We start from the raw sequence: 26,503 nt of genomic DNA on the forward strand, positions 1-26,503 counted from the left end.
TATATTGCATTAGTTTAACTAAGGTAGCTGGATTAACCATTACAATAAACAAGCTGCAGCCACACTGGATTATGAATAAACGTTTTCCAATGTGCATAAATTCTGTTCCTGAAATGGGATCATTTAAAATTACTTGCTGCTCAGAATATAGTTGCCCCCTCATTACAAGACAAAAGCAACTAGGTTTCCAGTAGGGATGTTGCTGAGACCCATTTTGTTATGCTTGGAAAAGAGTGAGGTTGAAAGGGTGGGCTGGATTTAGATTGCCTTGGAAACAAGCTAAGGCACCCACAGACCTTTTAGGAAGAAAGTAACAGCTTGTTTTCGAGATGATCCAACATAATCCAAAGTGCGGGTTGGAAGCTCAGCCATCACCAGTCTACAGATGTGGGTATATTTAGAATATTTGTAGCTATTCTTCATTTAAAATGGATCATATATAGGGTGTATAGCCAACACTGTGCTCTCCAGATGTTGTTGGACTACAACATTCATCATCGCTGCCACTGTCATGCTGGCTGGAGCTGATGGGAAGTTCAACCATATCTATGGAGCCCCATGTTGGCTACCCCTGATGTACAACCACATTTGCAGGTGTCAGGGACTGCTTGGATGAGGAAGAGGGGTGGAAGCTTCCCACCCAAGAGACCCCCAGAGGAGGGCACAAGTTGGGAGGTACTAGAAGCAGGAAGCTTGAGGGATCATTAAGAGGCAGAAGCAGACAAGTGGCCCAGAACAAGGGCAAAATGATGAGGTTTCCAGTTTGGATGCAGGTTGCAACAGAGACTATAGAGGGGAGCCAGGTCCTGCATCTCTCTCCCAGATCCATCCTGACAGCTCCTGTGCTGACAGCTCTCCGGCCTGACTTACCCCATGGATGTTACATGTTGCCAAGGCATAGAGAGGGGCTCCTGGGGCTCGCTGTAGAGGAAGAGTACAGGGGAGGAGCCCTAACTAAGAAGGCTTGAGAGTGAAGGAGGGGCTGCATGCCAGTTCGAGCAACTTCTTAATTAGGGGAGTTTGCGTTTATGAGCCTCCTTGTATTTCCCCCCCTTTCCTTAATACAGAAACTAACTGCAAGTTAGCCTTGCGTCTTCCTCTCTGACCTGCTCTTCCTGTCAGCCCTTTGGCAACAGGTGTAGCGTAGTGGCATAACCAACCAGTTATGCACTTTGCCATAAAGTCACCAAACTACTTTTGTGGTAGTGAGTGACAAAGGTTTGGCTGTCACAGAATGTCACAGACTGGGTTAAAGTGTGACACCAGGGCCCCCATTGCACAATAGAGAAATGTAGTAATAAAATAAGAAGAACAAAGTGTCAGACCCATTCTTGAAAATATCAACATGGGGGAAAATTAAACTCAAGTTAACATTGATGTTTAAACACAGTGAGTGCACCCAAAATGTTGAGAGCTACCTAGTCTACTTCCAAGCAGGTATTATTGCAGGTATTCTGCACTGCATGCATAAATAAATATTGTAATGGAATGTAAGAGCATTCCAGTGAATGAGAACTGTAACATGGAGTTCCGTTTCAGTGCATCTGAAGAAATGTGCATGCACACGAAAGCTCATACCAAGAACAAACTTAGTTGGTCTCTAAGGTGCTACTGGAAAGAACTTTTTATTTTATTTTGTTTTGACTATGGCAGACCAACACGGCTACCCACCTGTAACTGTAACATGGAGTGTTGCTATCAGATGTGTGTAAGAAAGATAGGGTGAATGTGCTGGCATCTTGTGACAGTAATACCCTACAGTTAATATAGTAGACAGTACAATGGACAAACACAGGCATATTACACCTACCGATGCACCTTTAAGACCTGGGGCACCTGGCAGGCCATCCCGCCCTGGTCTTCCTTCTCTTCCAGGAACACCTGGAGGTCCAGGGAATCCTGGATCTCCTTTATCACCTTTTAAATCAGAGTCAAAAAAAACATCTCCAGGTTCCCCTTTTGCTCCTGGGCTTCCTGCCAGTCCAGGTACACCTGGAGGTCCCTGAAATAACATTATAGCATCATTAAATACCTAATAAAAATAGTTTAATAAATCAGAAAAAAAACTAAACAACCTCAGGTTTTAGTGCTAGATGTTCAGGTGACAAATAATGAATTACCAAGATTGATCATATTCAGTTTTTCTGTGTGCGTTGCTATGAAATAATACAGACCTCTAAATTTCCAGAGAGGCATGAGAATCAGAACTTGTCACTCTTTATGGCCAGACAGGTCTAATGGAACCAAGAACTTACTGAAATGTTCAGAAAGGTTATATAGTCCTTCTGTAACTTTCATCTCAGAACACATGTGAAGGATTGCTTATTTAACAGTGCATCCACACACTCATAAATAATTTGAATCTTCCTGCACACAAGAAGCTCACATACCAAAGAAAGTATACTGAACAAAACCATGCAGCTTGTGATAGAACTGTATTTATGTATGCCACAACAGCAGCTAGAATCTTGATAGCTAAAAACTGGAAGACAGAAGAAATACCAACGATTGAAGAATGGCAGATGAAAATGATGGACTATATGGAGCTCGCAAAGATGACCGGGAAACTTTGTGACCAGAGGGATGACACGGTGGAAGAAGAATGGAAGAAATTCAAATTGTACTTAAAAAATTATTGTATGATTGATAATTAGATATAATTTGGAAGAAAAGTTAGACTGCAGAAGTAGAGTTAGGTTAAGTGTTTAAGATAGATGAAATATGAGTTAAGATAATACTTAAGAACTTATTTTATAGTAAATAAGGTTTTATAAGATGTTTAGAAATTACTAAAGATGATAGACAAGGAACGCAGGAAGAGGAGATAGGAGGAAGTCAATATACAATGTTAAGGACAGTTATCAGTTATAATTAATGGGATTTTTTGTTTTGTATTGTGGTTATTGTTTTAAGTTTGTTTTTATCATAGTTTTTTGTATTGTTGTGTTTTTGTTTGTTTGATTGTGTTGTAGTTGTTTTTGTTTTATAAAAATTAATAAATATGTTTTTTTTAAAAAAAAACAACATGCAGCTTGAAAGACAGTGGCACCATGTCTCTTTTGCAAAACAAAACTAAACAAAGCAAAACTGAATATGCTCTAAGACAAGAAAGAAAGATTAGATTGATTAGATTCTTTCAACACTGACAGAAAAGCTTTCTATTGATTCCATAAATATCCAGAATGTGGACCAAAGGAATTACTGCTTACATAAAACAGCAGCAACATAATGCAGACATGTGAGAAACCCACTTCACGGCAGTTGATAACCGTGATCTGCTGATACACCCATGCTTTCTGGCAGTAACAATGCTGTTTAAACAATGAGGACAAGCCCAAGATATTTGCTGAGGCAGATCAGCAAATGTTGTCCCTACCTCCAGTCAAGGTACATAGTACCCAAGGTTGGCCAAGTTATTTTGCCACCTGAGAAAAGAAAGCCTCACAAAGTATTTTTCCCTGAGTGTAAAAATACAACAATCACAGATTAAATAAAAATCTGCTGCCCTTTCATAACATTCACAATCAGCTGCCAGAAGCAAATGTAACAGCCAGTCATTTAAATAATGTCCGAAGTAGGCCTAACTAAATAAATAGAAAAAACATTTTGCTAAATATCCTTTCTGTAATTTCCATCACAATTATTTAAGCATGAATACCATAACTGAAAAGACATGCACATGAAAGTACAAATACTGTTCTCCTAAGTCATGATGTGACAAAAGAAACTGTTCTTACTTACCATGAGTGGGATTTTTTATACCCAAGCACCTTGCCATGAGAGAAGAATGGGAAAACAGCTCCACCGTGTGGCCAATGGGCAAAATTATAACTTAATGTAAAAAAAAAATTAGGCAACTCCTCCCCGTTTGTTCTGGATCTAGCCAATTTTTTTAATGACAAGACAGAAGCAAGAGAGCTTATACTACAACTAACATGAATGAGCATAATTAGGAAAAAACCATGAATGCCTCTTTGAGGACTCCTGGAAAGAGGACTCAGAGACAGGAACTGTGATTGGAGAATAGGACATACCAGACCGCCTCTCCTGGTATGCCCTGTGGAGGACCTTAAGGTCCACAAATAACACTTTGGAGGTCCCGAGCCGCAAGGTGGTTAGATTGGTCTCAACTAGTGCCAGGGCCTTTTCAGTACTGGCCCTGACTTGGTGGAACGCTCTGTCACAAGAGACCAGGGCCCTGCGGGATTTGACATCTTTCTGCAGGGCCTGCAAGACGGAGCTGTTCCGCCTGGCTTTTGGGTTGGACTCAGTCTGACCCTTATGTTTCCTCCCCTTATGGTTTTGATTTATGGGCTACTACTAAAATGAGGCTGCGTTTTAAATTGTATTTTAACCCGTATTTTAATTAACTCTTTTTTCTTTCTTTTACGTTTTATTGTAATTTTATTGGTGTTAGCCGCCCTGAGCCCGGTTCTGGCCAGGGAGGGCGGGGTATAAATAAAAATTATTATTGTTATTATTACTGACCCTTGATTACTGCTGTACTGCTGCTGAGGTGCTTAGAATGTGCTGGAGCACTTGCCAAAGGTTGCCTCTGCAAAGGCATTACAATCTATCTTGAAATGCTTGATGAAGGCCGATGAACTGGAACAGGTGGAACAGGTGGCCACTCAACAAATCTCAGAAGGGGGAGCATTCAAGGAAAATGCAGCAGAAATCGCTGCCGAGTGAGCTAGGATCTTGGGGGGCAGCATGAGTTTGCGAAACACATGGGCAAGGGTCATGCTGCCCTTCAGCCAGCAGGCCAGCTTTGCAGCGGACACTCTCTTTTCTAGAGGTGGTGGGTGGAAGAAGATGAAAAGGGAACCGGTGAAGGCCTTTGTCCTGTTGATGCAGACTTTTAGGAGGTCTCAGGCATCTAGGGAGTGCCATGAGTGCAAGGAGTGTGGTGGAGTCTCCTTCTTTGGAGGTCTTTAAGTGGAGGCTTGACAGCCATCTGTCAGGAATGCTTTGATGGTGTTTCCTGCTTGGCAGGGGGTTGGACTGGATGGCCCTTGGGGTCTCTTCCAACTCTATGATTATATGATTCTATGATTTTTCTGATGGTTGACTAAGTTGGGGCAGAAAGATGGAAAGATCATATCCTGTTGGCAATTGAAGGAAAACAGAACCTTTGGTTTGAAGGCTAGGTTGATGCCCCAGACTACCTGGTTGCAATGAAAGGTGCAATAGTTGTGGTGCACCAATACCACATTTAGCTCTGAGATGCAGTGTACTATGGTGATAGCCACCAGTGATAGCATTCTGAAGAATATAATTTGAAGCAGAATCAACTTAAGTGGTTCAAATGGAAGGCTCTCCATTGCTGACAGGGTGTGTATAGATCCGAGGACAGAAATTAATGCTGAAGCAGAGGTGAAAGCAGAGTTGCCCTTCTGAGGATGCACTTCAGGAAAGGATGAGATGTGTTGGCTTCCAGGAAGGAAGATGGTGGACTAGACATTTTCTGTCAACAGCTTGTTGACAGAGATAATTATGTGGTGATTCTTTTCTCTTTTTTTGTTTTCATTTAAATTAGTTTTTTTTTATTGCTCTGTCTCATGAAAAAGTTTCATTAAATTTTTATGGAGGATAAAGGACTATGAGATTTTGGATAACAGCCTAGAGAGGGAGTATGCCTGCCTTCAAAGAGTGTTCAGTCTGAGGACAAGCCATTCTGGAGAAATGGAAGATGGCAGACTCCAGCTCTCCTGGGGCAGATATCCTTTGCTGTTTACCCAATGACAGTTCCGTGGGGATAAGAGAATAGGAATTATATACCAAATAATAAAATACATTTCCTTAGTTCATTTACTGAGATGATGTACCTTGAAACCAATTACAGTTATAAAGCCATTATCTTATATTATATGCTGCTGAAGAAATGGCTGTGAAATATTTGGATCATTTACTTACTGTCATTCCTGGAATACCCTCAAATCCAGAAAGGCCCCTGTCACCTTTAGCACCCTTTGGTCCTGCAACACCTTGTAAAGAATAGGAAAAGATATATGTAACTTACAAGTATGAGGGGTTCTGCTAATAAATATTTTTCATGTCATTTGCTCTTGTATAATTTGATATTCTAAGAAAATTCATTTAAATATATAAAATATTTCCGCGAGCAATAAAAGTATACTGCTGAATAGGGAAAGCATTGTTTATTACAGTGGTTTTCAACCAGTGTGTCGTGGCATCCTAGGGTGCCTTGGATGATAGTCAGGGGTGCCGCAGGCAACACTAGACTCTGTCCCTCTTTCCTTCCCTCCCTCCCTCCTCTGATGCCCTCTCGCTTCTCTGCACAGCTGTTTGTTGCAGCAGCCCTGGCTATAAGCTCCCCAGGCAAATGGTGCCTCTGGGGCTGGTCAGGGGGTGCTTCCCAGGCCCCTGTGGAGGAGTGTGAGGAGGTACCTCTATTTGGGGCGGGGGGGGGGGGCTGAGGGAATCCTCCACAAGCATGTTTGAAAAAGGGTGAGAGGCTGCCAGCTCTGCAGGCAAAGGGTGGCATAACTATAATAATATAATAATAATTTATTGTATATACCCCACCCATCTGGCTGGGTTTCCCATAACTGGGCTCTAGAGCCTCACAAGGGTGCCGCAGAAAGAATGTAGTTGGTCAAGGGAGCCATGGACTCAAAAAGGTTGAAAACCTCTGGATCATCAAGATCTAATAATGTAAATTTAGGATTATTTGAGATGATTTTCAAAAACAGATTTTTATTTTACTATTACACTTGAGCAATCCAGGATGAAGTGCGTGTACAGTGGTACCTCGGGTTAAGAACTTAATTCGTTCTGGAGGTCCGTTCTTAACCTGAAACTGTTCTTAACCTGAGGTACCACTTTAGCTAATGGGGCCTCCCGCTGCTGCTGCGCCGCCAGAGCACGATTTCTGTTCTTATCCTGTAGCAAAGTTCTTAACCCAAGGTACTATTTCTGGGTTAGCGGAGTCTGTAACCTGAAGCGTCTGTAACCCGAGGTACCACTGTACAGCAGTATCATCTATCCAGATGGAGAATACAAAAAAAGGAAATCAGTTCCTATAATGTCACCCACATTGATGATAAGTCACTTTCAGAGAAAAGCTCACACAAGAATTTCAGAACTGCTGAAACTTTACAAAACTGTAAGAACAAAAATAAAATATCACAAAATGATGTGGATATTGTGGAGATGTGGCACTTGTGTAACATATCTTCCAAATAGCCATAACACATTAAAATGGCAACATTAAAATGGGTATGTGGAAGATGGGTGGGTGGGAAGAAAATAGGAACTTCTTCCCGTAAACTCTTGCTCATAATAGAGTAAGGAGGGCATTCACAATCCTTCAGGAAACACTTTTCTCATCTCAAGAAGGAAGAGCTGAATTGTACTTTGCTGAACTTTTGATGGCTCTGTTGAGGAGGTGCTTCCAGATCAGACAGGAAAGAGCAAGGATAGAGAAATAGAGAAGGGGGGGATCTTGTGTGGCCCTAATCATTCTCCCCACATGTGTCTGCCATCCAGAATAATGAAGCAATTTTTTTATCAGCCATTGTGTTACAGTAGATATCAATATCTTTGAAGCTTGCTGCCTGCATGACATAGGACAGCCAGGGAACGCCCTGGGGTCGGGAGGAGGAGGAGAGTCAGAACAGGAGCAGTCAGAAGAGGAAGACCAGGAAATGATGGAAGAGGCCAGAGAGCAGCCAAGCGGTGTCAAGGCTCTGCGATGCTGAGGGGGAGCCCAAACACCACACAGGGAGTTCAGGAACAGAAGGAGAGATGGTGCCTTTGGCTCAGGAGAGGAGAGAGTTAAAATACAGGGTTCAGAGACGTCTTGCGAGATTTCCTCGCTTGCTGTGCTGGAGAAGGAGTCGAAGGAAGCCACTCCCCGAATTTGACCCGTCCGATTCAGACGCATGAGTTGTCCTGTGTTGTTTGTACATATGTAAATAAAGAACTGTAAATATCTGAGTGAGCAGAGGGTGCTTATCGCAAAGAGCAGACACCACCTTGACACCGCACCATTTTGTATAGGAAGCAATGTGGTTGATGGAATAAGAGGAAGGCGGTGCAAATCCTGGAGGAGTCTAGCACAGTGCTTATTTTGTACTTTACCTGGATCTCCTGGAACCCCCTGGGGGCCTGGCTCACCAGCCAGGCTGGGTACATCACAGGTAAAACAGCCGTCACCTTTTACCCCTATATTAAAAATACAGAGAAATTTATCAGAGGATTATGCTTAAGACCTTTACAAACCAAACAGTAATTCCCACAGAAAATAGCCCTAATGTTTTCACTCAAGAAAAGGTTCTTTTTCATTTTAAACAAAATCACTTTCTATTTCTTCTTCTCTTCTCTTACTTTTCTCTGTATTTGTAATCTGTCAGATTATTTGTAATGTGTAATGTTTGTATTGTATGTATTTTATGTTATATGCACAATAAATAGAATAGAATAAAATAAAAAAGATTGTGGTCCCTAAATCCTTCTCACATTTACTACTAGCAAGCAAGGTGCCCCCCATCGTGTATTTGTGTATCTGGTTCTTCCTGCCTAAGTGCAGAACCTTACATTTGTCCCTATTGAAATTCATTTTGTTAGTTTGGGCTCAGTTTTCGAATATATTAAGGTCATTTTGAATCCCTATTTCTGTCTTCTCTGGCATTAGCCACCCCTCTCTGTTTGGTGTCATCTGCAAACTGGATGTGCATCTCCTCCATTTCTTCATCCAAGTAATTGATAAATATATTGAACAACAATGGGCCCAGGACCGAACCTTGCATCACCCCACTTGTCGTTTTCCCCCCTTCAGGATAACGAGGAACCATTAGTGAACACTCTGGGTTTGGTCAGTCAACCAGCTACAAATCCACCTAACACTTGTTGTTGTTGTTGTTCAGTTGTGTCCGACTCTTCATGACCCCATGGACCAGAGCACTCCAGGCAAGCCTATCCTTCACTGCCTCCCGCAGTTTGGCAAAACTCATGTTAGTAGCTTCGAGAACACTGTCCAACCATCTCATCCTCTGTCGTCCCCTTCTCCTTGTGCCCTCCATCTTTCCCAACATCAGGGTCTTTTCTAGGGAGTCTTCTCTTCTCATGAGGTGGCCAAAGTACTGGAGCCTCAACTTCAGGATCTGTCCTTCTAGTGAGCTTTCAGGGCTGATTTATTTGAGAATGGATAGGTTTGATCTCCTAACACTTACCTTGTTCAATAAACAATTTACTAATTTCTTTGCAATAATATCATGGAGGTGTTTGTCAAAAGCCCTACAGAAATAAAAAATATACTACATCCACAGCATTCCCCTGATCCACCAATCTTGTAATTCCATCAGAAAAAAGAGAGATTCATCTGGCCTGACTAGTTTTTGAGAAACCCATGCTGGGTCTTAGTAATCACAGTATCCTTTTCTAAGTGCTCACGGACTGTTTAATTATCTTTTCTAGGACCTTTCCTGGTATCGATGTCAAGCTGACTGGTCAGTAGTTACCTGGATCTTCTCCCCCCCCCCACTTTTGAAAATGGGTACATTTTCCTGCTTCCAGTCCACAGGATCTCACCTGTTCTCCTATAATTCTCAAAGAGGCACTGAGATTACATCCACAAGCACCTTTAGTACCCTTGGGTGAAGTTCATCAGGCCCTGGAGATTTATATTTATTTAAAGTAGCCAGGTGTTCCCTTATCACCCCTGTTCCTATCTTTGGTTGCAGTTCCCTCGTTTATTCTGTCATTACCAGGTTGGACACTGCTTTTCTTTCTGGTGAAGACAGAGGCAATGCAGGTGTCAAGCAGTTCCGCCTTCTCCTACGCAGTAGCATTGGGATGCAGGTGGCTCTGTGGTCTAAACCACCAAGCCTCTTTGGATTGCAGATCGTAAGGTGGGCAGTTTGAATCGGCATGACAGGGTGAGTTCCCGTTGCTCTGTCCTATTGAACTGCTACCACCTAGCAGTTCAAAAGCACACCAGTGCAAGTAGATAAATAGGTACCGCTATGGTGGGAAGGCAAATGGCCTTTCTGTGTGCTCTGCCTTCCGTCACGGTGTCCTGTTGCACCAGAAGTAGTTTAGTCATGCTGGCCACATGACTTGGAAAGCTGTCTGTGGACAAATGCCAGTTCCATCAGCCTGAAAGCAGAGATGAATGCCACCCCCATAGTCAATTTTGACTGGATTTAACCACCCAAGGGTCCTTTACCTTAATCTATTAGCATTTCTCCATCTTCTCCAAGCAAGGGCTTCTTCTTCAAAGCCAAATAAACCTTTACTATTTTTAATCTCCCTTGCAAGCCTGAGCTCGTTCTGAGCTTTGGCCTGCCTGATCTTCTCCCTGCAACTGTTGGCTACTCATGTATATACTCTTCCTTTGTGATTTCTCTTTCTTCCATTTCTTATACATGCTCTTCTTAAATCTCAGCTCATCTGTATGCTACAATAGTTCCTTTAGATGCCTCCCACTTTTTTCTTGTTGGAATTGTCTGCATTTGGTCTTCAACATTTTACCTTTGAGAAACTCTCATCCATCTTGGACTCCCTGTGAGCATTTCTGACCATGCAACTTCATCCAGTAGTTCCTTAAGCTTTTTGAAATTGGCCTTCTTAAAGTCCAGAGTGTATGTCTGACTACACTCAAGTTTACTCTTCCCTCTGTATAATGAAACCCAAGTGGACATGATCACTTCCTCTCAAGGTTCCTAATACTTCCACTTCATTGATCTGTTCCTCCCTGCTGATGAGGACCAGATCCAAGATGGCTGACCCCCTTGTTGCTTCTTCCACCTTCTGAGAAATAGAATTGCCAGCGATGCAATGGAGGAATTTGTTGGACCGTACATTCATGCCGGTGTTTGAGTTCCAACAGATATCAGGGAAGTTGAAATCTCCCATGACCATTATATCTCTCCTTTTTGAATGTTTAGTAATCTGCTATAGGAAGGCATCATCCAAGTTTTCAGTCTGGCTTGGTGGTCTGTAGCAGACATCCATAGGAAGGTTACTGGTTTCCCCCCTCTCCTACAATTTTTACCCCTATACTCTCTGTCTGCCTTCCCTGCTCCAGGTCCTGGATGGGTACACATCCCTTACATATAATGCTACTCCCCCCTCCTGTTTGGTCTACTCCTTTTGAACAGGTTATACCCCTCGATTTCTACATTCCAGTCATGTTGACTATTAGGTCATATTTGCCATCCTGTATTAAGAGCTCAAGTTCTTCTTGCATGCTTCCCATACTCTGCATTTGTGTAGAGAAAACTAGAATCATGAGTCATGCATGAGTCACAGGGAGTCAACTGTCCCCACTGCACACCCCTTCCCTTTCTGGGGAGCGGTAGGAATTGTTCTGTACATTGTACCTTCCACGGCCACATCAATGTGTTCTGAAGTCTGCCGCTGCTGTTCTTGCTCCTCTGGCTGAGAATCGGTGTCCAAGATGAGGGAATGGAATCAACCTTGTAGCTCTAGAGGCACAGCATGCCTCCTGACAGTCCTGCCTTTCTGTGTCACATTCCTCCAGGGGTTCGTCTCCTGTATTGGTCAAGCTGGCTGGGGGCTGCTGAGTCACATATTCCCCAACTTCATTTGAGAACCAAGATCGTCTGGCATTTTTAAAAATGACACTCTCCACAGAAATGCAGGGATGGAGAAAGCTCCACTTGTTGCCTGTCACCAGCTGTTAAAGGTGCAGTGCCTTGATTCACTTTGAAGAAAGGGAAATAGTGATTCTGGCATTGGAGAAGATAGGGTGACTCCTTCCTAGGAGGAGGTTGTCACTGCACACGATCAGCAGCAGCTACCTCCTCCCAGGAAAAAGAGGGGGCAAAGTGACTCCAACTAGGCACTCAAGATGGCAAAGGGGCAACTAGACAGCTAAACTGCATTTTGCTAAGTTGTATTTTGTGCTGGGCAGGCTAGAGTCATTAGGCTCAGAGGCAGAGCTAGCTACTCTGGCACCCGGAGCAGCACACCTGCTGTGCACCCAAGGGCAGGGCTAGCCACCTGCAGGGGCGGGGCAAGGGTCCCAGGGGGGTGCTGCCCATGGTGAGTGTCCCAGGGGGGCAGCGGTGATGTCACACACCCCTCAGGGATGGCACCCCGGGAGGGCTACAACCACTGCACCCCGCCAGTGATTAGGCTGTCACTATAAATTCCTTAGTGCCTTTGTGTACGGCAAATGTGCAGGGGTCATGCTTGAAGGATGGCTGCAGCGTTGGGAGTGAAGTGCAGAATGGACCTTGTGGGATTATCTGCTGATAATGCTCTACTATGTCTTTCTTTGCTGTCCCCTGAGCTGCCTGAATGTGCCCATGCCACGCTGGGATAAGTAGCCCCCTGGAATAGCAGGTTCATAGAACTGGTTGTCTAGAACAAGCTCTACTTCTTTTACCTGGAAGGTTCGAAATCTATGTACATCCAAGGTCAGTGTTGGTACCTTTTTCTCCCCTTTCTCCCAAGAAGCCACGCTGGCCAGGAGGCCCAGGAGGGCCTGGATCACCAGGCTGCCCAGGTTGGCACTCCAGAATTCCATCTGCAGTTTGAATGGGGGGGGGACAAACAAAATTGTTTCAATATGGCAAATTCTATTTCTAAGAAATATATGTCAGTGACATGGATCACTCTTACATGAGTGAAATGGTAAATCACAGGTGCCGCTTGAAGCAGTTCTCACAACTAGGGTAGCTGGAAAAAGAGCTACTATAGTTGTAGAAACTGCTGCTGGTTCTACCTGCGACCAGATCCCTCACATGGGACATTTCTCCATGAAACCAGAACATTAACATGACTAAATATGGACCTGCATGGCCTTAAAGCAACCACTTTAGTAAATTCCTCTAAAACATAATATGTAGTTATAATAAAAAATAAACTAAAATAAAACAATTATAAATAAAATAATAAATGAATAAAATAAGTAAACCAGAGCTGTATGTAAACATTAGCATGCAAAAACCTGAATTGAGACGCCACAAAATCCTATAGATTTTATCTGCTTGCTAAATTTGCCTGGGAGGCTGAATTGGCTTGAAAATAGCCCACAGCATATTTGAGTCAAAATAATGCTTATAGTCTCAATTCTAAGATTTTTTCCAAATTCAGTTTTTTATGCACTTAAGTTTCATTTACTTCCCATATTTGGCAAACAGTACACACATTTCCCCTTACAGTAGAAAAAATTGTATGTGTTTGTGTGAATATGTCAATTTCTGCAAACGTACAATTCAATATTTTGTGCAGCAGCAAAGGAAAAAGTTGAACTGGTTGTACATTTCTGTTCTCAGGAGCTTGGGGTTGGGGGATATAGCTCCTCCTCGGTTTCTGTCAGCACCTGACAGCAAACCACATATAGCCCTATCAAGTGAACTTGTATATAAAAACAAAAGGTCACATATTGAAGAAAAAGAAACACTGTACTGAGAAAATCTTAGTAGTTGAATGCTGATAAATTCAAACATCCAAATAGAACAAAGCAGAGGTTGTGAAGGTCACCTGCCTCTCTTTCAAATATGGGTGGGACGACTTCCGGCGAGGTCGCCATCACGGGCGGTCGTGGGTTGCCTCGGCAGCGAGGCGACCCAGTCCAGCCCGAGGGTTGGAGCCCCGCTACCGCTAAGCGGGGCTCCGGTGAGGCGCGGGAAGAGCGTCCTGCGCCTCGGGCTCCCCGGCGGGCCCGCTAGGCTCCGTACCCTTCCCTTGTTCCCCCTGTAAAGGGGGAGTGGGGGTGAAGGGAGCATGGAGCTGGGCCATTAGGGGAAATGCCCCAACCGGGCGGAAAAGCGGCGAGTACTGGCCGTGACGAGCGACGACGTTCTCCCTGTAGAAGATGAAAGGAAACGAAGCCCGGTGGTCGTGAGTACTTGATTGGATTAATTTGTGGACTTAACGACTTAACGATCCGGGAGGTTTTAGGGAAAGGAAGTCTGCCTCCCTCCCTTCGGCGGCAAGAAAATAACGGTCTATGATACTGTTGCTACCAAGATGGTTACAATGTTTGGATTTTTTCACAAGTGAGACTATATAGATCTCCCTTTGGGGAGGAAGAGGATGGAGAATATCCCTTTTGAAAGTTATGGTCTTTGCGCCCTGGTTTCAGGGAAAATGGCTGCGAAAAGTCTGAGCCGAAGTGGAAAACTACTGGCATAAGATGGAAAACATTGAAATAGAAACTGAAATTTGATACCTATGCCCGTTCTCACCATGTTGGGCTTTGTTTTTTAACTTGTTTTGAACTCTGGACTAACTGATGAACAAAGGATTATTATTTTGAAACTGGAACTGCTTAATCAGAAATTGAAGGTTTTGAGTGGGGATATGAAGAAAAACTTACTTCCCACAGAGGAGACCTTTCAGGTATTCGACACTATGGAAGAGAGCCTTGGCAAAGAGCTGAAGGGGATGATTGAAGAACTGAGAGAGATGGCTTGGCGACTCCCGGAAAAAGAAACGTCCTTCGGCGGTGGCAGCCCTGGGACGGTGAAGAATGTTATATCCAGCCCCCGAGGTGAGATCTCGGGAGCGAAGGGCAAGAAATTAAGATATTTACAAATAGAAGAAGAATGCAGCATTGAATGGGAGAAGCCGAAAGAAGATGAACAGCGTACCCTGATGTTCGATGCAAGGACTGTTGGGGACTGTGTCTGGTTCTGTGGACGTACAAGAAAAGAGGACAATTTGAGGAGTGGTTCCGGTGTAAGATGGAGAAGGACATTGGACAGAGGGGGGATAGGGTGAAGTGTATTAAGTGCAGAATATAAATGGTTTGTTATGGCAATCTGAAATCGGAGGGTTAAGACATTAAGTTTTATTCTATTTTTTAACAAGAAAAGGGATATTTTGAATTTTTTTGTTATTAGCAGCAGTTTAAGGGAAAGAAGAAGTTAGCTTAGATCTGATATAAGAATAATTTGTTAAGATATAAAGTTATGCTATTAATTATTATGGATTAAGATGATTGTTTAGATTTGAATTTTCTTTAAATGAATTCAATTTTTTAGAGAGATGAAGTTATTAAAGTAGAATCTGGATTTGGAACTGAAGGAGAGAAGGCAGGGGAAGTCAACTGTAAAGATTCGAAACTAGAAAAAAAAATTTTTATGTGTGTAAACAAGAAGAAGAATCGTGGTTATGTTTGTTTTTGTTTTGTATAAATGTGGGTGGGTGATGGTATTCTTTGTTATGAAAAATACCAATAAATTCTTTATAAAAAAAAAATATGGGTGGGACATTCCACACCACGGAACCTCTTGAGTATGCTTCAATTATTGATTTCTCCAGTGGTGGGGTGGGAGGTGTATTTAGAAAAACAATTCATCTGCAGGGTAGCATTATAGTCTCATCTGTGGGACACAATATTTTGGAAGACACAATGACCAAAGGCCTCACCAGAGAAGGCAAGTGTGTGGCTGTAATAGTGAAGGTCTGGACCAGTTTTCATATCACTGCCTGTAAACTCCAAGGGAATTAATTGTGATACCTGAAGGGACAACTTATTCTGCAGCTGCTTCAGGAGACTGTTTCAGCCAGCAGAGCCCCTTCATAGCCTCCTAGAGGCCTATCGTTTTTGCTTGCTCTCTGCTTGCAAGGACCAGACATTGCCCCTTCTGCTTGCAGCCACAAGCTCTTATGGAACAGCTTGCTCTGCTTCAGAAGAAGAGGTTATGCAGTAGTTAGGAGGTGAATCTGAAACCTGTATGTCAGACTAAATTCTGAAATATGTAGAAGATTAAAAGTGCCTTGGGAAGCTGATCTAAGGCCCTCCCCCTCAGACCGCTCTGGGCCTCTTCCTTCTGAACACATCCCATCAGGACACATCCGAGAAGATTGAGAAGAGACACCGTAGAGCTCAGTCAGGAATCAAATATGAAGACACTTACTTGTGAAACCACTTAACCAAGCCAAAGTCAAGGTTTTAAAACAGGAAACAGAAATTTCTTCTAGAATGAGGCACCTCACCTGAAAACAAATTCATTTAACCAATTCTAAAAAACACCAGAATTTTCTTTTTAACCATTATTGTGACCACAGGCTTAACATTTCTTACTATCTAGATCCTTTTGCACTTTAAAAGGACTGTATACTTTGGTCTGTACTTTGACTTGCCTGTTGCAAAAGGTGCGCCCGGAAGCCCTGGTACACCCGGAAGTCCTGGAGGTCCATCTCTTCCTTTTGGCCCAGGCAGTGAAGATCCAGGAGGCCCCCGGTCACCCTTTTCTCCTCTCTCGCCCGGAATACCAGGTGCCCCTACTATACCAGGACTGGGTTGCCCTTGATTACAATAATGCAGTGAAGTAGGCATCAATAAAACCAACAGAAAAATATCAACCAATAAGTTGTTTAATAACAATAAAATAATTGCAACACCATAATAACAGCTAAATCTGAGATACCATACTGAATCTGATCCTAAACTACCTCATGAGTTCAAACAATAGCAAGATAGCTTATTTATCAGAGCTAGTTCCAGGTGTTGGTCTGCCATAGTCAAAACAAAATAAAAAAATTAAAATTCCTTCCAGTAGCACCTTAGAGACCAACTAAGTTTGTTCTTGGTATGAGCTTTCGTGTGCATGCACACTTCTTCAGATACACTTCTTCAGATTCTTCAGGTGTATCTGAAGAGGTGTGCATGCACACGAAAGCTCATACCAAGCACAAACTTAGTTGGTCTCTAAGGTGCTACTGGAAGGAATTTTTTATCAGAGCTACCGGTACTTGTTCAACCTAATTCCTAGAAACATCCACCTGCATAGGGCAGTATTCTCCTAATGAGTCCCGCCAGGGCAAGCATTTCCACTTATGTAACAGTGTTGCCCCCCCCAGCCCCTGCGAGCACCCTGCACCCTCCCCAAATGTGCTCCAGAGGGTTAAGGGAACCCCTAGAACAGATTTAGGGAGCAAACAGGGAGAGGAGAGGGGGAGAACATTCCACTGCACATGCAGAAATTTCTGTACTGGCAGAACAATTGCCATAGTGATATGCTGGATTCCACTCGTGAAGTTCAAACATGCAGAGTGAGCTTGGTGTGCTGTTTGTGCACAGTACTGAAGCAATATGCCCAAGAGAAAACATTGTAGAAATGTGTTAAACTGGGCACTGACATTTGTGTAAAAGTTTTGTTTCTTGTTCCCAGCAGACCTTGGTGCAACCCATTTCATCTTAAAACTGTGACCAAATGTAGAATTAATGCTCCAGCATCATCCAAACATGGTTTCCCTCTCCCCACATTACTCTGTCTACCATCTAGCCCAGGGGTCAGCAAACGTTTTCAGCAGGGGGCCGGTCCACTGTCCTTCAGACCTTGTGGGGGGCCAGACTATATTTTGAAAAAAAATGAACAAATTCCTATGCCCCACAAATAACCCATAGATGCATTTTAAATAAAAGCACACATTCTACTCATGTAAAAACACGCTGATTCCCGGACTGTCCGCGGGCCGGATTGAGAAGGCGATTGAGCCACATCTGGCCCCCAGGCCTTAGTTTGGGGACCCCTGATCTAGCCTGATGAAGAGATCATGAGAACTTAAAAGCTTCTGTGCTATTTTGTGATATTTTGGTGGCCTTAGAAATGTATTGCCCTAATATGGATGTTGGAATTCTTTTGGTGGACCAACACTTTTATCTTTTTGTGCAAAAAGTTTTAGAATTTACGTGGAAAGACAATACACACCCTAAAACAAGACAACCAAATAATAAAACAGCCTTACCTGGTAGACCTGGTGCCCCTGGTAGACCTGGGAAACCTGCAAAAGCAAAGGTAGTGGATTCTCAGATAGTGTAAGGTTCTCGGTTAGCTGCTCATGAGTAAGCAGCCAGGACTCCGCTGTTTCCTTTAAAGATTTTATTGTGCAAACTATGTACAGTGCAGAGCTTAAACGTTCATGTCTGTATCAAGCAGTGTAAGAATCCGGGAATGGCCCCTTCCGGTTCTGACCCCAGCAAAAGAGTTTCGGTATACGAAAACCCCGCCTTCCATCCTTTCTTTTCACCCCACGACATCTTTGGGGTGACGGAAATTGCGTTCCCCCTGTATCGCCCTCGGGACTGTGGGAGTGCTGGGTCTCTCTTGCACCCCCAGAGCCTCTACTCCCTTTCCCCTGTGAACTCTGCCCCTCCTCGCTGGACGCCTCGCCGCTCCTCTCGCTACCAGAGGAGGTGCTGCTGGCAAGGTGGGACTGGGGCTCTCTGTAGCATCCGGAGAGCCCTTCCACCACCTTGCGCTGCATCGGGGACAGTTCCCGGACAGACAGTAAAGATTTGAACTGCTTGGTATAATTCCAGGGACAGTCCTAGAATTAGAGGAGCCACCCTGGTTTCTGATTTGATCTCAGAATGTCCCGGTTTTACTTTTTCCCCACCTGCACGTCTGACAGAACAATTAAAAGTGGTGCTGGTGTGTGTGTGTGTGTGTGTGGGTGTGTGTGTGTGGGTGTGTGGGTGTGCAAAAACAGAGTCCTGTTTATCCTGAAAATGAAATACCTGAACCAAATGAAGGAAATGGTGAAGCTGGCATACAAAGCCCTTCCTATAATTTTGAAGGAAAATGCTGCTAATCCACTTTAAATTATTTAATTGCAATACTTCCACAACCAGCCATTTTTTAAGGAAATTCATAGACTGTTTATTCCTTTATTGTAAATGGAGCCTTACACTGTGTCCTCAGAAGTCCCACTGTATTCAATGGAGCTTATTCCCAGGTAACTGGGTAAAGACTGCACAACCTTAGATTGCAATCCTAAACGTTTTTACTCAGAACTGAGTCCCACTCAGGATTTACTCTCTGGCATGTTCCTGATCATTCTCAGTTTCCATCATCATCGTATCCCGCCTTTTCCCCTGACAGGCAGCTTAAGGCTAAAATTTTATTTCATTCCATTTACATATCTGTGGAAGGTGTTGTACGTGATCCCTCCTTGCACATTTTTTCTTTACAACAATCCTGCGAGGTAGGTGAGGTGGAGAGGTTGCAACTGGCTCAAGGTGACAGATGTATATGTGTACATGATATCTATGTGTGCAATGAGATCAAATGCAGGAAAAGCTTACTGATGTAGAACAGAACATCCCAATTTTCATCCGAGAAATGTTGGAGGTTATGTATAGGTATAATTATCACCTCCATATCATTAACAAACATATAATTCATGAAAAAGCTCAACATCAAATGGGCATGATATCAAATGTGGATCTAATCATGTACAATTTTATTGTATTATTTATTAAAAATGAGTTGGGGCCAACTAAGTCATACCCAATAGTAGACCTATTGAAATCAATGGACTTATCCTGAGTGGGACTGATGGTTGGATATTGCCTTATATCATTACTTAATTATAATGTTTAGCAGGCACTTTATCTACCGGTAATTATGCACTTCATTTTCCTGATCTATTGAATGAATGCACTGAATTTAGAGAAAGAAAGAATCAGCTACAATCTCACCAGGAAGTCAATTAAATCATTTTTTAAAGCAAATTGAATTAATTTCTTGACCAAGTTAATATAATGAAACAATTAACAATTAGCAATATTTACCTTTTTGACCTGGTTGACCTTTTTGTCCAGGAACTCCTGGAGGACCTAAATCACCTTTCTCACCTATTACTTCTTGATCTCCAATCCCTATTACCTGAATAACAGGGGAAATAGAATAATGTAGATTAATTAAAAAACAAAAACAAAAACAAAAAACCAAATGCTTTCAGCCTTCTAACAGATAAGAACTATAGGGTTCAATCCTGTACACAAGTGGAATGCTGAAATCTTCTACTCTGACTTCTACTGTGTGCATAATCATCAAGTTTAGGCTTGCAAGGGTTTGTTTTTAGCACAATCTCAAACCCCTTCAGTTCTATACATTTATCTAATTACAGTGGCTAAAAATAGTCCTTGTAAGAGTGAGAGGGGAAGAGGGGTTTTGGCTTCAAGGTAAGCTGTGATGCCACATACTACAGAGACCTCACCACCCAGGTGCTTCAAGTAAAGCAACTTTACTTTAAGTAAAGACTGGAGAACTGGGTGCAAGCTAACAAAATGAATTTCAATAGGGAAAAATATAAGGTCCTGCACTTTGGCAGGAAGAACAAGATGCACAAATACAGGATGGGGGACACCTGGCTTACTAGCAGTAGATGTGAAAAGGATCTAGGGATCTTGGTGGGCCACAAGTTTAGCATGACTCAACAGTGTGAAGCAGCAGCAAAAAAGCTAATACTATTCTAGGCTGCATCAACAGAAGTCTAGTGTCCAGATCAAGAGAAGTCATAGTCCCATTCTATTCTGCCTTGGAATATTGTGTGCAATCTTGGGCACCACAACTTAAGTTGACAAGCTGGAATGTGTGCAGAGGAGGGCAACCAAGATGATCAAGGGTCTGGAAACCAAGCCTGATGAGGAATGGTTGAAGGAGCTGGGTATTTTTAGCCTGGAAAAGAGGAGACTGAGAGGAGATATGATAGCCATCTTCAAATATCTTAAGGGCTTGTCACATGGAGGAGGGAACATGCTTGTTTTTTTCCAGTTCTGGAGGGTAGGACTCAAACCAATGGCTTCAAGTTGCAAGAATGGAGATTCCGACTAAACATTTGGAAAAACTTTCTGACAATAAGAGCTGTTCAGCAGTGGAAGAGACTCCCACAAGAGGTGGTGGACTCTCCTTCCTTGGAGATTTTTCTGATGGTAAGAGCTGTTTGACAGTGGAACGGCTTCCCTCTGGAGTTTGTGCACCTTCCTTGGAGGTTTTAAAGCAGAGGTTGGATGGCCATCTGTCATGGATACTTTAGTTGAGATTCCTGCATTGCAGGGGGTTGGACTAGATGACCCTTGGGTCCCTTCCAACTCTACAATTCTGTGATTCTATGATTCTTCTGAAGTGGATGTACAGTACTACTGGAAAGTAAGCAAAACTGTCTCTGTGCAATTCAAACACAAATTTATTACATATAAGGAAATATCAAATTTTTATCACATCAAAAAAGAAAGCATCACAGATTAATCAATATTTTTACATAGTCCCCTTCTAAGCATTAAATTAAGAAACCATGGGAAAAGCTGTAATCTAGTGATGGATCACACCACCTTGTATGCATTACATCCCAGGTTCAATCCTTTGGTGTCTAGTTGGAATGATCAGAGCAGCTGTTGGGAATAATATTTGCCTAGGACCTTCCTCAGCTGCTGCGAGTCAGAATAGGCAGCTCTGGGCTACATGGACAAATAGTCTGACCCAGCCTATGGCAGTTTCCTATGTTCCATTTATTATAGTTAAAAGAGACATTCATTTAAGCACATAGTTTAATACTTACTATTCCTGGAGGTCCTGGAGGACCTGCTACACCCTTATCTCCCTGGAAAAAAAATAAAAAGTTACATTCTAAAGCTGACTAAAGGAACATTATTATTAATTGCAATATAGCCATTGTGAATGAAAGCTAAGGTACATGCCAGCACATTTTCAAATGGATCTACTTACTTTAGGACCACTTATTCCGGGCAGTCCTGGAAATCCCGAGGGGCCATTTTCTCCCTACGTGTATAATAATAATAATAATAATAATAATAATAATAGTTTTCATTAACTGTGGTATTTGTAAATCAAGACAAGCTCCTTAAGATTATTTTAACCTCAATCCATTAACTGTCATCCATCCTCCAACTGCCTCCAGAGACTCACACAGGACATTCACCACCACCACTGGTGCTGATTTAAACAAGAGGTAGAGCTGGTATCATCCGCATACCCAACCCAATCCCCCTGTTGATCTCTGCCAGCAGCTTCATAGAGATGTTGAAAAGCAAGGGAGAGAGGACTGAGCCCTGAGGTACCCCACAAGTGAGAGCCCCCAAAACCACTTTCTGGACATGGCCCTGGAGGAAGGAGTGGAACTGCTGCATAACAGTGTCCCCAGCTCCCAACCCTCGTAGATGGTTCAGAAGGATTCCATGGTCGATGGTATGAAAAACTGCTGAGAGATCCAGCAGAACCAGGAAACAGCTTTCACCTCTGTCCCTAGTCCACTGGAGACCACTGACCAGCATGACCAGGGCAGTTTCAGTCCCGAATGGAAGAGACCAAACTGGTTCACATCCTCCAGACATGCCTGGAGTTGTTCAGCGGCGACCCGCTCAGTCACCTTGTCCAAGAATGGAAGATTTGAGACTGGGCAATAACTGGCCATAGTGGCTTGGTCCAAGTAAGTTTTTTTAATAAAAAAAATAAGTAGTTTAATAACCACTTTTTTAAAAAAAGTATTTTTTATTAAAGATTTTCTTGGTTTACAAAGGTGTGTGCAATGTCTCTCTCGTATTTTTTCCACGTAACATTTTTACAAATCAGTTTTGGTTGTTGAGACATTAGGAAGAAAAGGGGGAGAGAAGTGGGTGGGATGGGGAGATGGGTGGGGTGGGGTGACGATGTTTCTATTTTACTTAATATATATAGGGTTTGGTGTCAGCGTTGTTGTTCGCTTGTGCTCCTTTGGCGGTGAGAGAGGTCGGGGTTGGCGTAGGGTGTGATTGTTCATTTGTGGTTGGCTGTGATGTTCTTTCATTTCCTGTGTGAGTGGGGTGGATGAGTGTTTTTGATCAGGCTAGCCATATTGATTTGTATGCTGTCGGTAGATTTTTGTCATTGTCTTGTTGGGCTGTGTGTGTGATGAACGGGAACCATACCGGGGTGAAGGTGTCTTCTTCTGTTTGTCCCCGTGTCATTTTCAGCTTACTGGTTAGTTTTCCTAGTAGGGCTGCTTCCCATACTACTTGGTAACATTGGTCCATGCTTATTCCTGACAGGTCTTTCCAGTGTCTGGTTATGATGTTTCTGGCTGCTGAGTGTAGATGGGTTATGAGTTCTTTGTGGTGTAAGTGGGCTTTATTGTCTTGGAAGATGTTTAGTAAAACTAGTTCTGGGGTGGTTTCTAGCACTTGCTTGGTTATCTTACATATTTCTCATATGGTTGTTGTCCAGGATGGTTGGATTTCGGGGCACTCCCACCACATGTGGAAGTATGTGCCTGTGGAGGTGCACCCTCTCCAGCATTTTGGTGAGGTTCCTGGGCGTATTAGCTCTAATTTTCCTGGCATTAAATACCACCTGTAGGTTAGTTTTATGGTGAGTTCTTTTCTTTTCATTGATATGGATTTAAAGGGGGGCTTAGACCACATTCTGGTCCATTGGGTGGGGTTGATTTCGTATCCTATGTCATCCTCCCATTGTTTTTTGATTGTGTCTAGGGAGCTCGTGGGATTTTTGAGTAGTATTTTGTATATTGCAGATACCATCCCTCTGCCATGTCCCTTTGTCATTAGGATGAGGTTTTCGAAGGGTGTCAGGGGTCTAGTTGTTGCTGATTTTACTGCTGGATTGTTTAAGAGGGCACATAATTGGTGTTGTGCTAACTAGGGCATTTGGGTGTCTTCTAGTTTGTCCTGTATTTGTGTTGACAGAGGTTTGTTATTTTTATAAAAATCTATTAGGCGATATAGGCCTTTGGATTTCCAGGTTTTTATTTGGAGGTTTTGTGCTGCATGGTGGAACAGTGGATGGTAGGCCAGGGGAATTAGTGGGGATGGGGTTGGGGATAGTTTGCCTGTTTCTGTTTTACATGCTTTGAACATGGTTTGTGTGTACCTGTTCAGTGTTGTGGGGATTTTTCATAGTTTGTTTGGGAGATAATAACCACTTCTTTAAGGGGTTCCGGAAAGACTTCCTCAAAGAGGGAAGCATTTGCTACCCCATGGAGCCCATTGCCCACCCCTGCCTTCCTCACTTTTATGAGCCAGGGTGGGCAAGTATCAGGGAGACAGGTAGTCAGTTTCAGTCATTCAAGCAGCCTGTAGACATCCTCAGAAATAACAGGTTGAAACTGATACAACTTAACCAGAGAGAGCACCAGTACTCTCCCGACCCAGCACTGCTATAATGGTAGAGTCTGCTTCCTTCTAAATTTGAGCAATTTTATCTGCAAAAAAAACTTTGCAAAATCATTACAGGAGATATTAGAGTCTTTAGCAGACCCCAAGCCACCTGGAGGGGCCTCCTGGGAATGTTTTCCGCAAATGCAGTAAAGAGGCAACAAAGGTCTTCTTTGCTGTCACCACTGCTACTTGGTAGGCTCGATGATGAGCTCTCCTCCGTTTTTGGTCCATGGCCTTTTAAACTGTGTGGTGCAGGGTTCTTGCTTTTGTTTTGTTATTATGGTATGTATTTTTGTGTTTTTATATTGTAAACTATGCAGTGATCATCTGATGGAGGGTTGTATAGAACTGTAATAATTAAATACCAGAGATAAAAGCAATATTGAAGAAAATTGAAAATACATACAGTTCTTCCCTTCTCTCCATTTTCTCCATCCTTTCCAGGTCTTCCCTGAAATGTAAATAGTTTCATATAAATGCCTCCTACTATTTTTTAATGTTGAAACTGCAGAGTAAGTGGCATGTGTCCTTCCCTAGATTGTCTTAGAAAGCATTTAGCTTTTCCAAGCTTTCTCAGAGTCTCGTAGGAAAAACCTGGAGAAAATGAATGCTTGGGGAATCATTCCTCACCCCTGTCACTAGGGTTGCTTCTAGCTATCTTCCATGCAGCCATGCAAGTCCCAAGTACCACCCACTCCTTCCCACCCCACCCACAATCCTCCAATTCTATCCCTTTACTTTTCACCATGTTGCTGGCTGAAGCTGCTGCCTTGGCCATGGTGGCAAGTGGGAGGGGGGAAAGGAGGAAGAAAGGAGCCTCCTTCTGCTGGAGATACAGGGCAGTGAAATCCCAGAGAAAGCTTCAAATGTAGAGCTGTATGTAACCACAGTGGCAAGGAATCTCTCTGCATGGAACCGGCAGGATGTGAGAACACCCTCAAGGGAAGAATGGTTGATGAAAACCTTGGAATACGCAGAAATGGCAAAAACTGACAGCACTGATAAGAGATACAAATCTAGAATCATTTAAGGAGGACTGGAAACTCTTTTCTGGTCTATTTAAAATGTTGTTTTCTATATGTGAAGTCCACAGCAGGGTTTGAAGATTAAGGGAAAATGTTGTTGTTGTTGTTGTTTAATTGTTTAGTCATTTCCAACTCTTCGTGAACCCATGGACCAGAGCACGCCAGGCACTCCTGTCTTTCACAGCCTCCCGCAGTTTGGTCAGACTCATGCCAGTCGCTTCGAGAACACTGTCCAACCACTCTGTCATCCCCTTCTCCTTGTGCCCTCCATCTTTCCCAACATCAGGGTCTTTTCCAGGGAGTCTTCTCTTCTTATGAGGTGGCCAAAGTATTACAGCCTCAGCTTCAGGATCTGTCCTTCCAGTGAGCACTCAGGGCTGATTAATAATAATAATAATAATAATAATAACAACAACAACAACAACAACAACAATTTATTATTTATACCTCGCCCATCTGGCTGGGTTTCCCCAGCCACTCTGGGCAGCTTCCAACAGAATGTTAAAATACAATAATCTAAACAGGGATGCTTTCAGATGTCTCCTAAAAGTCTGGTAGTTGGTTTTCTCTTTGACATTTGGTGGGAGGGTGTTCCACAGGGTGGGTGCCACTACCGAGAAGGCCCTCTGCCTGGTTCCCTGTAACTTGGCTTCTTGTAGGGAGGGAACCACCAGAAGGCCCTCGGCACTGGACCTCAGTGTCCGGGCAGAATGATGGGGGTGGAGACGCTCCTTCAGGTATACTGGACCGAGGCCGGTTCCTTAAGAATGGATAGGTTTGATCTTCTTGCAGTCCATGGGGCTCTCAAGAGTCTCCTCCAGCACCATAATTCAAAAGCATCAATTCTTCGGCGAACAGCCTTCTATATGGTCCAGCGCTCACTTCCATACATCGCTACTGGGAAAACCATAGCTTTAACTATACGGACCTTTGTCGGCAAGGTGATGTCTTTGCTTTTTAAGATGCTGTCTAGGTTTGCCATTGCTTTTTCTCCCAAGAAGCAGGAAAAAAAGCAGAACATATTAAGAAACCTGTTAAAGAAGATGAAACTGGATAGAGTGGAATTATAAAATGCAATTGTCTGTATTCTTGATTATAAACATTGATGATGGGTGAGTGGGAAGTCATTGGTATTGTAGAATTCAATAGAACTGTTGAGTGACAAAATGTAACTTTTAAGCTCAAAATAAAAAAAAATATTTGTTAAAATTATTCTAGTAAAATTTACATTTTTAAAAAATTAAGCAAGTTTTATCATCTTTACTTGATTGATTCATATGTCAAAAGTATTCAAATTCTTTCTGCATTGAAATAATTCCTCCCTTAAAAAAGACAACACACTATTTCAATCAGAGACCAACCCTACCCACAAAATTCCCTGTAGTACAAATCTTGCTTTCAGATTTACATCTCATTGAGATTACTAATATGTTTAACAGAAATCACTAAATGGCTGGAGAAGCAAAAGCAAATTGATTAATAAATACTAAGCATACATACCCGTGGACCAGGTTTTCCAGGTTCACCTTTCTGCCCTTTCTCACTTAATCCTGGGGATCCCTTTAAAAAAAAA

General features: G+C 42.9%; 1 protein-coding gene across 1 annotated transcript in view; it reads right to left on the reverse strand.

Annotated features, from left to right (window-relative positions):
* Positions 1–26,503, reverse strand: part of COL4A1 (collagen type IV alpha 1 chain) — a 170,746-nt gene that overhangs the window by 78,154 nt on the left and 66,089 nt on the right. Inside the window, exons 15-25 of the mRNA XM_033145547.1 lie at positions 26,431–26,490; positions 24,312–24,356; positions 21,462–21,515; positions 21,295–21,336; positions 19,526–19,619; positions 17,698–17,733; positions 16,090–16,254; positions 12,425–12,520; positions 8,107–8,190; positions 5,917–5,987; positions 1,811–2,002 (exon numbers count right to left, since the gene is read on the reverse strand). Of these exons, the coding sequence (XP_033001438.1) occupies positions 1,811–2,002; positions 5,917–5,987; positions 8,107–8,190; positions 12,425–12,520; positions 16,090–16,254; positions 17,698–17,733; positions 19,526–19,619; positions 21,295–21,336; positions 21,462–21,515; positions 24,312–24,356; positions 26,431–26,490 (939 nt within the window). The remainder of the gene's footprint in view (positions 1–1,810; positions 2,003–5,916; positions 5,988–8,106; positions 8,191–12,424; positions 12,521–16,089; positions 16,255–17,697; positions 17,734–19,525; positions 19,620–21,294; positions 21,337–21,461; positions 21,516–24,311; positions 24,357–26,430; positions 26,491–26,503) is intronic.

This window comes from Lacerta agilis, chromosome 3 (assembly GCF_009819535.1).
Source record: "Lacerta agilis isolate rLacAgi1 chromosome 3, rLacAgi1.pri, whole genome shotgun sequence".
NCBI classification, from domain to species: domain Eukaryota; kingdom Metazoa; phylum Chordata; class Lepidosauria; order Squamata; family Lacertidae; genus Lacerta; species Lacerta agilis.